A 13,726-nucleotide genomic window follows, 5' to 3' on the forward strand; every position below is an offset into this window, starting at 1 on the left:
AAATGTGCCTTTGAAGTGGGGGAGACTTCAAAGAGTGGCTAAGAAGTGCACCAGGTCCCCTTTCAGTTCAATCCTGTCTGCCAGGGTCCCATAGGGGGTGTGGCAGTCCTTTGTGTGAGAGCAGGCCCTCCACCCTCCCAGCCCAGGAAGACCCATTCAAAATGCAGATGTATGCAAGTGAGGCTGAGTACCCTGTGTTTGGGGTGTGTCTGAGTGAGTGCACAAGGAGCTGTCAACCAAGCCCAGCCAGACGTGGATTGTAAGGCACAGAAGGATTTAAGTGCAAGGAAATGCTAACTTTCTAAAAGTGGCATTTCTAGAATAATAATATTAAATCCGACTTCACCAGTCAGTAGGACTTTGTATTACCATTCTGGCCATACTAAATATGACCTTCCTGCTCCTTTCAGATCAGCAGCTGCCACTTCAACAGTGTATGAGGGCAGCCCTAATGTTAGCCTATGAAGGGAGCAGGCCTCACAGTAGTGTGAAAACGAATTTAGGAGTTTTACACTACCAGGACATATAACTACACAGGTACATGTCTTGCCTTTTACCTACACAGCACCCTGCCCTAGGGGTTACCTAGGGCACACATTAAGGGTGACTTATATGTAGAAAAAGGGGAGTTCTAGGCTTGGCAAGTACTTTTAAATGCCAAGTCGAGGTGGCAGTGAAACTGCACATACAGGCCTTGCAATGGCAGGCCTGAGACAAGAAAAAGGGGCTACTTAAGTGGGTGGCACAACCCGTGCGGCAGGCCCACTAGTAGCATTTAATTTACCAGCCCTATGCACATAAAGTGCACCTTACTAGGGACTTATAAGTAAATTAATAGTCCAATCAGGTATGATTCAAGGTTACCATGTTTTAAGGGAGAGAGCATATGCACTTTAGCACTGGTTAGCAGTGGTAAAGTGCGCAGAGTCTATAAACCAGCAAAAACAGTGTCCAAAAAGTGGAGGGAGGCAGGCAAAAAGTTAGGGGTGACTACCCCAAGGCTGTCAGGTCTAACAATCACTGACTGTTCCGATGCACGCTCTCCTGTGTGACTTTAATTTTGACACAAACCAGGTACTTTGTGTAACATCAACACATTCCATTGTTTTCTGTGGATTAAGAATCTTTTTAATTTAAAAATTCATAACTTTACTTATGTAAGTTGGATTTTTATTGGTTTGGTCTTGTTTGATTTAGATAAATATTGGCTATTTTTCTAAACTGGTTTGGTGCTCATTTTGTAGTGTTTTTACTGTATTATTGTGTGTGCTGGCACACATACTTTACACAGTCTTTGAAAATAGCCTGACTGCATGTGCCAAGTTACCAAGGTGGGTGAGCAGGGGTTATCCTAAATGTGTATCTCCATTGCCCTGACTACAGTGCAGGTCCCTGCTTGGACAGAGTGCAATTTGACTGCCAGAGACCCCATTTCTAACACTAAGGGGCATATTTATACTCCGTTTGTGCCGAATTTGCGTCGTTTTTTTCGACGCAAATTCGACGCAAAACTAACTCCATATTTATACTTTGGTGTTAGACGCGTCTAGCGCCAAAGTTCATGGAGTTAGTGTCATTTTTTTGCGTGAATACCTTCCTTGCGTTAATGATATGCAAGGTAGGCGTTCCCGTCTTAAAAAATGACTGCGATGCATATGCGTCGTATTTATACTCCCGGGCACAAATGACGCCCAGGAGTGGGCGGGACTAAAAAACCCGCATTTGCGCCGGATTTTAGCGCCTGGGTCAGGGCAGTTGTTAAGGGACCTGTGGGCTCAGAATGAGCCCAGAGGTGCCCTCCCAAGCCCCCAGGGACACCCCCTGCCACCCTTGCCCACCCCAGGAGAACACACAAGGATGGAGGGACCCACCCCAGGGACATTAAGGTAAGTCCAGGTAAGTATTTTTTTTTTTTTTTTTTGTGGCATAGGGGGGCCTGATTTGTGCCCCCCTTCATGCCACTATGCCCAATGACCCTTCCCAGGGGACAGAAGTCCCCTGGGCATGGCCATTAGGCAAGGGGGCATGACTCCTGTCTTTGCTAAGACAGGAGTCATTTCAATGGGGGATGGGCGTCGTAAAAAAATGGCGCAAATCGGGTTGTGGCGAATTTTTTGCCTCAGCCTGACTTGCACCATTTCTGGACGCCCATACGCCATTTTCCCCCTACGCCGGCGCTGCCTGGTGTACGTCGTTTTTTTTTAACGCACACCAGATGGCGACGGGGGCTAACGCCGGCTAACGTCATTGAATAAATACGGTGCCCGCATGGTGCTTCAGAATGGCGTTAGCCGGCGCTAATTTTTTTGACGCAAAACTGCGTTGGCGCAGTTTTGCGTCAAAAAGTATAAATATGGGCCTAAATATTTGAAACATTTGGGGGAAGATTTATGGAAAGTGGCACTGTACTGAGTGCAGCGCCACTTTCCCTGCGCTCCTTAGCACCCCCTACCACCACCACGTGTGCACTGTATTTAAAATATGGCACACCATGGCACAGGGTAGGGGGCAGTAGCGGCATTTTTCATGACGCTATTGATGTACTCTGCAGGAGTAGCACCAAAATATTGGCACAACTCCTGCAGAGTACATAGAGCTCCATTTATTGTCTGCTCTTGAGCAGACAATAAAAGTGCCGTAAAAAATGGCATAAGGAAATCTCGTAGATTTCCTTATGACATTTTTCCGGCTGCCCTAACAGGGGAAAGCCCCCTTTGCATACGTTATGCCTGACTCAGCACAAAGGATTACAAAGGATGCATTACGCCACTCTATAAATAAGGTGCAGGGATTTCGGCCTCGTTGGGCCACATTAACATAAAAAACAATGATGTTAATATCTAATCTAGCGCTAAAGCACTATAAACATGCCTTTTTGTTTGAAAATCTAAACAATACATTTTATGCCATGTTATGCAACAAAATATTTGAAAAGAGAAAAACAACCAGGAAACTTGTCAAAGTCTAAAAATGAATCTTTGCAAGAGCCAAGACAATGATTGAGAACACCTTATACCACTATAACTGAGACAGTAGGAGGCCTATGTACAAGCCCAGTGGCACAGGGCAGTGCAGCAAGTCACCTTGCACTGGTGATGCACAAGGCTTGCAAGTAAGACCCTAGGTTCCCTTGCTGCGGTAATTGCTCAGAGCAAAAGTTGCACCTGTATTACAAACACTTATGAAATGTTTGCTCCTCAAGAAAGCCTCAGTGGAAAGCTAACTAGTGACCCAGCCTCTGCAGCATACTGACTCTGCCCCTTTAATTTCAGAGCCTTCAACACCTAAGGCAGTAAATTCACACTTACTGGAACACTTTCTCCTTGCCATATACCTCAATGTGCCCTGAAAGTCTTTTTGTTATAATAAACATTTGTAAAGCACTGCTGTGTTTGTGACAGTGTTGCTCCTTTTTGTATGTTTCATATTTGACTAGTGTTTTCTTACTATATCCAAACTGTTTTTGAAATATGTTTTTTCTGTAAATCACATCACTGTCCTTGCAACATAGTGCTTGTTGTATAGTGGATGCCACAATATAAATTGAAGGCTTAGATCTGATCTTATCGATGCTGCCCAAATAATGGGCACATGTATCTTGAAGAACCTTTGTCAGATCTTTTTCCACCCTCATTTTTGAATAATTAAATGCCTTCATTCTGAAAACTCTTGTATCTTACATTGTGTTTGTACTCACTTTCTATCTTTGTGGACCGGCATTTCCTTAATATACCATTTTTACTTAGAATCCCTCAGCAGAAGGAGTCATGGGCATATGCCTGCTAAGGTCTTTAACTGTGCTAACACTATACACATTTTGTTTTAAAAGCTTCACATCACCACTTTCACATTTTTTTAGGTTTCCATTCATCTACTCTGTCACTCATGGTATGCGTTTTGTTTCTGCAGATATGATTTTTAATGACAGTTGCTATAATTTTACTTCTTTTTACTTGCACGTGCTTCAAACTCATCATGTTCCATTGATTTGTTAACATATATTTTCTGCCAGAGACCAATCGTATGCGTATCATCCTGGACAGTACCAAGACTGATTTGCATATGGTTGGTCCCAATCCGCAGTGGCACAGGGAATGAAATATGATGGACTGGAACATGGCCAGAGTAAGTACAAATGGCTGAAATTTTGTTTGTGTTATATTTATCACTTTATCCATAACATTTATGTTTTTATGTAAGTTTTGACTCTCCAATTTCTAAAGGAAGCTGAGTTTTTGATTTGCTACAAAAATGTTATGCCTTGTTTTCTACAATGTATTTGCCAGTTGTGGCCTGATATTAAGAGAGGTTTACATCGAGATTAACTAAAATAATTGTATTTTAAAGAAAGATCACCAAATAAAAATTAATTTAAGAAAACATGTAAAATGTCTAAACTGATTTAAAATATATTTCTGTCAATTAGAGTTCTGTAAATATTTTTCGATTGCAAAGATTTGCTGATTGTTACAAATGGGGTGTTTGGTTGGTAATCAGGTTATCCCCTGTCCAAACAAGGACCCTCACTCTAGTCAGGCTAAGTGATACACAATCCAAATTATCCTGTACCCAACCTCTGGTAGCTTGGCACTGAGCAGACAGGTTTAATTTAGAAGGCAATGTGTAAAGTATTTGTGCAATAAATCATTCAATTACACAGTATAAGCACCACAAAAATACACCACAAAGGTTTAGAAAAATATTGAATATTTATCTGAGCAGATTAAGGTAAAAAACGACCAAGATTAGTTAAGTACCAGTTGAAAACTCACTTTTGTAAGGTAAGATGAGGTTTAAGTTCTTAAAAAGCAACAAGTGTCTCTTGCCAGCACAAAGTACCTGGTTTGTGTCTAAATTATCCACACAAGACCTCAGAGAGGGAGATGCATGGAAAACTGAGAAGTGTAGTTGGTTCCTCCGGGCTCACACAGACGATGAGTTGGTGCTTTTCCATGCAACAAGGGCTTTGCGTCAATTTCTGGGCGCAGGCTTGTATCCTCTTTGGGTTGCAGGGTATTCGGATGCCCCAGGAACAATGCAGAGAAATCCTGGGCATGCAGGATGAAGTCACAGGAGCTGCGTCGATCCAGTGGGTGATGCGGGGAAATTTCTATCGCACTGCAGGTGCCATGTCGATTCCTCTCGCAGGAAGTCAGGCTGCGTCATTCCGGTTCGGCGATGCGGTGATCCGGTCGGGCGTGCTTCGAAGTTACGGTGGCACGCTGGCACTGCATCGATCTCCACTCTGCGAGCTGGGCTGCGTCTTTCCGGTTCAGTGATGAAGTGATTTTCTCACTGCAGGGCAGGCTGTGCGCTGATTCCGGCAGGCTGTGGATTGATTTTCACTGCACAAGGAGTGCTTTGCAGAGATGAAGTCTTTTTGGTCCTGAGACTTCAGGAAACAGGAGGCAAGCTCAATCCAAGCCCTTGGTGAGCACTTCTCAGCAGAGCCAGAGGGCAGCAAGGCAGCAGTCCTTTATAGAAAAGCAGTCAGGTGAGTCCTTTGAGCAGCCAGGCAGCTTCTCTTGGCAGGTTGCAGGTTCTGGTGAAGAGTTTCTTTCCCAGGAGGTATCTTGTCAAGAAGTGTCTGAGTTGGTAGGGGCAGAGGCCCTGTTTCAATACCCATATGTGCCTTTGAAGTGGGGGAGGCTTCAAAGAGGGGCTTAGAAGTGCACAAGGTCCCCTTCAGTTCCATCCTGTCTGCCAGGGTCCCAGTAGGGGGTTTGGCAGGTCCATTGTGTGAGGGCAGGCCACCTGTCCTTTGACATGTAAGTGTCAGGCACTTCACCCTTCCAGCCAAGGAAGACCCATTAAGTATGCAGATATGTGCAGGTGTGGCTGAGCATCCTGTGTTTGTGGTTGTCTGGGCGAAATGCACAAGGGAGCTGCCAACCAGCTTAGCCAGACGTGGATTGGAGACAGGCTGTAAGGCACAGAAGGATTTAAGTGTAGAGAAATGCTCACTTTCTAAAAGTGGCATTTCTAGAATAGCAATATTAAATCCAACTTCACCAATAAGCAGGATTTCCTAATACCATTCTGGTCATACTAAACATGACGTGGTTACCCCTTTCAGATCGGAATCTACCACTCAAATAATATATGATGGTAGCTCTAATGCTGTCCTATGAAAGGAGCAGGCCTCACAGTAGTGGAAAACGAATTTAGGAGTTTTACACTACCAGGACATATAAACTACACAGGTACATGTCCTGCCTTATATCTACATAGCACCCTGCCCTGTGGGTTACCTAGGGCCTCCCTTAGGGGTGACTTATATGTAGGAAAAGGGAAGTTTAAGGCTTGGCAGGTACTTTTACATGCGAAGTCGAATTGGCAGTCAAACTGCACACACAGACCTTGCAGTGGCAGGCCTGAGACATGGTTGAGGGCTACTTATGTGGGTGGCACAATCAGTGCTGCAGGCCCACTAGTAGTGTTTAATTTACAGGCCCTGAGCAAATGTTGTGCACTTTACTAGGGACTTATAAGTAAATTAAATAAGCCAATTGGGTATGATCCATTGTCACTGTGTTTTAGGCAGAGAACATATGCACTTTAGCACTGATTAGCAGTGGTAAAGTGTGCAGAGTCCTAAAGCCAGCAAAAATGAGGTCAGAAAAAGAGAAGGAGGAAGGCAAAATGTTTGGGGTGACCCTGCCGAAAGGCCATTTCAAACTCTGATTAAAACAGAGATCCTAACATATTTTTTTTACACCTGTGAAAAAATATGTGTCTGTTATATTGCTGGTCTTTTCTCATAATTTCACATCATTGCACACTGTATGAGTGCTTTATCACTTCTATTGAAAGATTTAAATATTTTGTATCAGGATTTCTAAGGTTGCTTTAGGCTACAATGCTATGTCACCTGTACTGGCAAAACAACTTGAAGCAGGCTTGAACGTAGTATTCTATGCATCTCTATTATTGAGTGTCCAACTTGAAGGAAGTAGTATTGTGTAATGAAATATGTTATGTTATGACAAGTAAGAAAGATGAAGACTTAGCAAGGAAGAAGCAGCTGTGGCTACAGCAAATATCAAGGTGGGGTGGGGGGGTAACGACGCGGGTCGATACATTGCAATTAAAGAAAAGACTTACCTTTTGCTGCCACCGCCCTCTCCTGCCGCCTCACTCGTCCTCCTATCCTGTACTGGTGTACCAACATTTGCTCCCCAGCAATCCTGTTGCTGCTTTCATGCTAACACTAGCATGAAGCAGTGCAAGGATTGGTCTGAGTGGCTCAGACTGCTGCTCAGACACAACCCTGGGGTCTGTGCAGTTTCTTCAGTCCAGCTGTGTACACTGCCGGGCTGGAGAAACCTAAGTGTGCATATGTGTTTGGACGGCCATCTTAGGCCATCCAAACATGCATGTGCACTCAGTGCGCTTTTTCCTCATCCCCCGTCCTGAGGCCTAGCCCAGCCCCTCCCTTCACATGCTTGCTGAGCCAGCACAGAAAAAGAAAATGATATTCAAGTATTGTTTTATTTTTCTGCTGCTTGCTCTTAGCCAGTGGGACGACGCTGTCAGCCATTGTGGAGGAGCTAACCCAGTATAAAGAGGTGGTTGGTTCATTGTGCGAGGAGGGAGATGCTGCTGTAGTGCAAGGTCAATGCACTCTGGAATAGGTTGTGTGAAATTATATTCCATTTTATTTGAGGTATTTATATTACATAGACCTATCTCTTGCATATTCTTGTGTATTTTACATATTTGGGGGAAATGTATACTCCATGACAACAAGATATGTAGAGAAGTGTTTGAGCAACAGAGCTCAAGAATACAGTTAGATTCAAAATGTTGTTTTTATAGCTCAGTGAAAATACACAGAGGTCTAATCACAAAGGGAAATTTCTGTCGGGAGTTCACCACACATGGAGATTTACACCTATATGAAAGCAAAGCTCTCTTCAAGGCTGATATTCACCATTTCTGTGCCTAGATCTTTGCCTATGTTTACATTTAGGAGCTAGTCTCTGAAGTGAATGTACAACTGTAAAGTTACTATAAGCTCAGTTTTTAGTATTCCCTGCCCTGGAGTAGAGATCTCTGCCCCTTGGGTGGAGAACTCTGATTGGCTGAAAAGAAGTAAACACCATACACCTAACCCAAAACTCCCACAACTCATACTTTAAGCATCCATAAACTGCAACTAACACCCATACCTAACATCTCTTCAGTTAGGAGTACCTCAATAACAGGATGCAACAAACTAGCTCTAGAATCAAAGATGCACCCTAGCTCACTTAGGCCCATATTTATACTTTTTGACGCTAAACTGCGCTAACGCAGTTTAGCGTCAAAAAATTTTGCGCCGTCTAACGCCATTCTGAAGCGCCATGCGGGCGCCGTATTTATGGAATGGCGTTAGACGGCGCAATCAGACCGGCGCTGCCTGGTTTGCGTGGGAAAAAACCACGTAGACCAGACAGCGCCGGCGTAGGTGGAAAATGGCGTATGGGCGTCTTAAAATGGGGCAAGTCAGGTTACGTCGTAACCCGACTTGCGCCATTTTTTTTCGACGCCCATCCCCCATCAACATGACTCCTATCATTGTAAAGATAGGAGTCATGCCCCCTTGCCCAATGGCCATGCCCAGGGGACTTCTGTCCCCTGGGCATGGTCATTGGGCATAGTGGCATGTAGGGGGGCACAAATCAGGCCCCCCTATGCCACAAAAAATTTAAAAAAAAATACTTACCTGAACTTACCTTAATGTCCATGGGATGGGTCCCTCCGTCCTTGGGTGTCCTCCTCGGGTGGGCAAGGGTGGCAGGGGGGGTCCCTGGGGGCAGGGGAGGGCACTCTGGGCTCATTTTGAGCCCACTTGTCCCTTAACGCCATGCCTGACCCAGGCGTTAAAAAGCGGCGCAAATGCGCCGTTTTTAGCCACGCCCACTCCCGGGCGTCTCTTTTGCCCGGGAGTATAAATACCACGTAAAGGCCTGGGAGTCATTTTTTAAGACGGGAACGCCTCCCTTGCATATCATTAACGCAAGGAAGGGGTTCACGCTAAAAAATGACGCACATTCCGGGAACTTTGGCGCTAGACGCCTCTAACGCCATAGTATAAATATGGCGTTAGTTGGCGTTAGTTTAGCGTCGAATTTGCGTCGAAAAAAATGACGCAAATTCGGCGCAAACGGAGTATAAATACGGGCATTAATGGGAAGAGAAACATCACTAAGGAGGGGACGGAGCTTGGAGTTACTTTTGTTTTTGATCTTTAAAGGGAACTAGATACTCCGCCTACACACAACCTTGTAGGAACACATATTTTGCAATAGGTTTGCAGGTGTGAGAAAGTCCTGCCTGTTAAATCCCTTCCCGCCCTGCTGCCTATGTGTGTTTAATGTATGTGAAGCCTGGGTTAAATTATTTGTTTTATTTATGTGGAAGCATGTACATTTTAAACAATAATAGTTTTAAATTGATTGTTTAAAATGTTTCGTTTTCCCATTTGCATTACCAGGTGTGTTAAATGTGTTTACAACTTGGTTATAGGAAATGTAAAATACATTATTTATTAAAATAATTAATAAAAAATGTAACCAATTACAATAAAATAAATTAAAACTTTATGTGTTATAAAATCAACATTTAAAAAAAGAATACATCTATTAAAAGATGTTTTGCAATTTACATTTAATAAAATATATTAGCTAACACTTACATTTTAAAGAAATTGTTATTTATATTTCCCTTCGTGGTTTTAGTCTTAATGTTCACTGCTGCCCTTGAGCTTTAAGAGAGTGTGATGAAGTGTGTAGTGTTTGACATACTTTAAGTACTGGCTGGAGTAGGCTCGAAACCTTCTTTGTTAGTAGAGCTAAAGACGTAGATTTGCATTGCCATTGTGTAACTCAATTTTGTAGGGGGGTGTATTTTTTATGTCCTTCACTCAAAAACACCCTTACATTTCCCTAAGCCCTTCCCATTTTGTGGTAAATATTTCATATTCTCCAAATAGTCCCATGTCCCCTCTCACATTTACTACTAAAATACAAACCTCTGTGTGCTGAAATACCTGCACAGAGGAGCTAGGAAAGACAGAGGTGGAGATATCCAGCCTACGTTGTGTGCAAACCATTTGTGGTTATGGAAGTAGTTCTACTGGAGATCTACCCCCCAATCTACTTCCAGTACTCATAATTCCTTTGTGAATAGGTTCTGTACTGTTGTGGTATAACTGCAGAAAGATTACTCTCTGGGAGATTACTCTCTGCGTTAACTAGCTGTGAACAATGCATAGTGCAAACATGCACAAATGTAGCAAAGAGACGGTCATCAGGTATGTGGGCTAAGAGAATGATGGAATGGAGAGAGACAGTCATGCCTCATTTGCAGGGAGGGTGGAGGAAAAACATACATGTGTGTACCTTATTCCAGGGCTTGGTCACATAGATAATATTTCTTTGAAATTAATTGTACCTGATTTATTTGCATGCTTACATCGGGAATTAAATGAAGTGTATGCAATATTACATCAGTGATAACCTTTCTTATCCACTTTTGCTTTCATTTCAGAACTGATGAGTGATTACTCTTTGCCATCCTTATTCGTTCATAAAGTCAATGAGATTTGCAGTGGTTCTGGGAAGAAATGGATCAGTTACAAAAGAATTTGTCTTTATTTTTATAATTTAGCTGTAGCAACACAAAAGCTTATGCTGTAAAATAACAAAATGTTGTAACATATTCATCTCCTTTCTGTGTTAGCTAAAGAAGGCTAAAATGTGCCACGACTTAAAATAAAAACAAACTTCAAAGGAATGTCATTGTGGCCAAGGGTTCCAGTGGTCAAATGCATTCACCACCATTTATTGCATGAGATTGTTATTCAGATATCCATATTTGAAAATGCAGCCAGACTAAAACCCTTCTCAAGTGGCTGGGTTATAGCTGCTAAATTTATGCTAGTCAAAATCAAATCATTTTACACAAATCTTGATCAAACCGATTTACGTTGATTATTGAGGATTTTGACCTACTTTTTTCCATGAAGTTACAACTTTAATATAATACTTTGGGCCTCATTTACGAGGCCCGTGGTGCAGGGCGGCACAGCAGGTGCCTTGCTGCGTCACCCTGCGACACCAGGATAGGACAGAAATGTGCTGTATCTACAAGATTTCTGTTCTATCCCCCTGCACTGGCACACAAATTGCTGCCTAGTGCCAACACAGGCACCCTTTCACCATGAAGGCCTGCTTTGCAGGGATTACATTTTTTGTGCAGGAAGGGACACTTCCCTGCCAAAAAACAATCACAAGAGGCAGAATGCAGCACACATAGAAAGAGGAAAAAAATAAAAATATTTGTCCCTGTTGCGTCAGTCTTACACCACGCGTGAGGTGGTGTAGGAATCTGACGCTTTCTCAGACTTGAAAATCTGGAAATGCATTAGATTCCTTCGGGTTCAATGGGTGTTGAGTGGTAACACCCCAAACACCCATGGAACACCCCTTTCACTCAGTGTTATGCATGAGAGGGGTCCATATTCAGAAGGCCCTGAAAAGCCATGCAAGGCTACTTTGTGTGACCTTGTAAATATGGATTGGTACGCTGCATTACTGGAGTGTGAAAAAAAACGAAACTCCGGTGGCGCAGTATGCCGCTAGCGCCTCATAAATGAGGCCCGTTATTTTAAAAATCCTTTATGGGCCGCATTTTACATGTTTCTGTCTGCCTACTGTTTGTTCAGTTATTACCCACGTTATATAGGGATGTCTAATATTATTCCACGAGGACCAGACCTGTACCAGCATTTCAGATTATTCAGGAAGGATAAAGTTACATAAAATCAACCTAAATGATAATAATTCATCTTTTTAGTTCTCATCCTAAAATTCTGGCATGGTACTTGCTCTTATGATCCGATTCTGGATCCCCCCCTGCTCTATCCGTTCATCTTAAGTGAACCTCGATTCTGATTTTGTTTGTGTTGAGCGTAATGTAGCCAAATAAAACTGAAACAAAGACAAATACCTATAACACACAGGCCGGGAATGGACCACATGATCTGTTTGTGGAATATGTCTATGAACGTTTGCCGCTGCAGTATGTCATTCGAAAGTCTCTTCCAAAGCACTGGTACTCAGGCCTTTACTGAATATTCCCTCCCACACTTTGCCCAACTGTCCAAATTTCTTCCTCAATTCCCAAAGTTCTAAAAAGTTAAAATATGTTTTTGATTTGCCTATCCTAGGACCGGCGATATTCTGTTTATCTAGGTGCTCTCTTTGTGGAAGGAGGGACAAAAAAGAAGCAAGTAAGGAAACAAATATTAAAATAATTGATGCTCTATTTTTTACCAATACGTACAGACAAAATGAAAATTATTTTAAAAAACTGCCTTCGAACAATGAATGATTGAATGCATTTATCTGATATAAACACCATTGTTCTTTGCTTTTTCTACATAGTTCTCTCTGGTCATGCTTTAGACCCAGAATGTCCCAAATGGAGGAAAGCAAACTACACCAGTCACTTCAGAGATAACTGAAGCCAGACGACACCACTTAACTGAGTCTTTGTCAAGTGGTGTCAGCAGAGCGGCCACGTTAATTGTTAAATAGGATTTTCTACAAATATACAACATATAAAAACTGTTAAATATATAACTTTAGGCTTTTCAAAATACATTTAATGATCTCTTTCAAACAAGTGTTACTTTTTCCTCAACTCACTTCTGGTGCTAAATGGTGCATCGGATGAGACATCGGCCACAGATGACCAAACATGCTCTTTGCAAATACGGTATTATCCGACTTCAACTATCAAAAAATGGAACTGTAGAAGAGGCATGTTTTACTGGTTAAACTGAAAATGATATTTTTCATTTTAGTACGAGAAAGTCAGTCTAAGTACAGAGGAATAATGATGTCATTTAGACAGTCTGTGTATTTTTTACATTTTTTTTTCCCAGAACATAGGCTGGTATTTTCACTCCATACTCCATTGCAGTCTGTGTCAAAAAGGGGTATTCCAAAGCAGTTTTCCGCATGGTTCCATTCTTTACTGATCCAGAGGAAGTACCCCAGACAGCAAAGTTCCAGTTCAGTAACAGCTGACGTCATATCCTCGTAGGACAACCTTTCCGTGCCCCCCAGTAGCTTAGTTAATAATAGCATTGTGTCCATTGTTAACATAAATTTTGCTCTTTGGTCTATCGTATATACTGAACGTATAAGAAAATAAAAGCAGTTAAGATAGTCCAGGGCACAAGAAGAGATTCTCTTTTGCACCATACTGTGTCCTCCAAGGTGACAAGAGTCTTCAATCTAAGGCTGATTGGGATGGATACTCTCCAGTGTGGTAGAATCGTCCAATCGAGATGAGCAGGGAACATCGAGTCCAATAGCGGTGCATAAGGAATATGGAACGTTACCTGTGAACTGTATTGCTAATGCCCAAGCATGTCTCTTGCAATTATGATCCTTAGTACAAATCTCCTTGCTATGGTACAACAGACTTTTGCTCATAATGTTGAGGACGAGTGAGGTTGCTTGATGATAAAAACAAGGAGAGAGACTTGTTGAGTTGATGGCATACAACAGAGGATGATCAACAGCAGTGAAACTTGACTAAGGTGAGATGCTCTCACAGAGCTCAGTCGCGCCCACGGGAATTCTCTTGTTGCGAACCTTCGTCAGGAGACCTGTGGATCAAAATAAAATGAATAAATTAAGTATTTACTTCATTATCTATACTGCAGATT

The 13,726-nt window shown here is 42.5% G+C and overlaps 1 protein-coding gene across 1 annotated transcript in view; it reads right to left on the reverse strand.

Moving 5' to 3' along the window:
• Positions 1-10,614: 10,614 nt before the first annotated feature.
• The window catches only part of TAFA5 (TAFA chemokine like family member 5), a 610,121-nt gene continuing 607,009 nt past the window's right edge, over positions 10,615-13,726 (reverse strand). The window contains exon 4 of the mRNA XM_069229717.1: positions 10,615-13,666. Coding sequence (XP_069085818.1) covers positions 13,658-13,666 — 9 coding nt within the window. The 3' untranslated portion in view covers positions 10,615-13,657. The remainder of the gene's footprint in view (positions 13,667-13,726) is intronic.

Source organism: Pleurodeles waltl, chromosome 4_1, assembly GCF_031143425.1.
Source record: "Pleurodeles waltl isolate 20211129_DDA chromosome 4_1, aPleWal1.hap1.20221129, whole genome shotgun sequence".
NCBI classification, from domain to species: Eukaryota; Metazoa; Chordata; class Amphibia; order Caudata; family Salamandridae; genus Pleurodeles; species Pleurodeles waltl.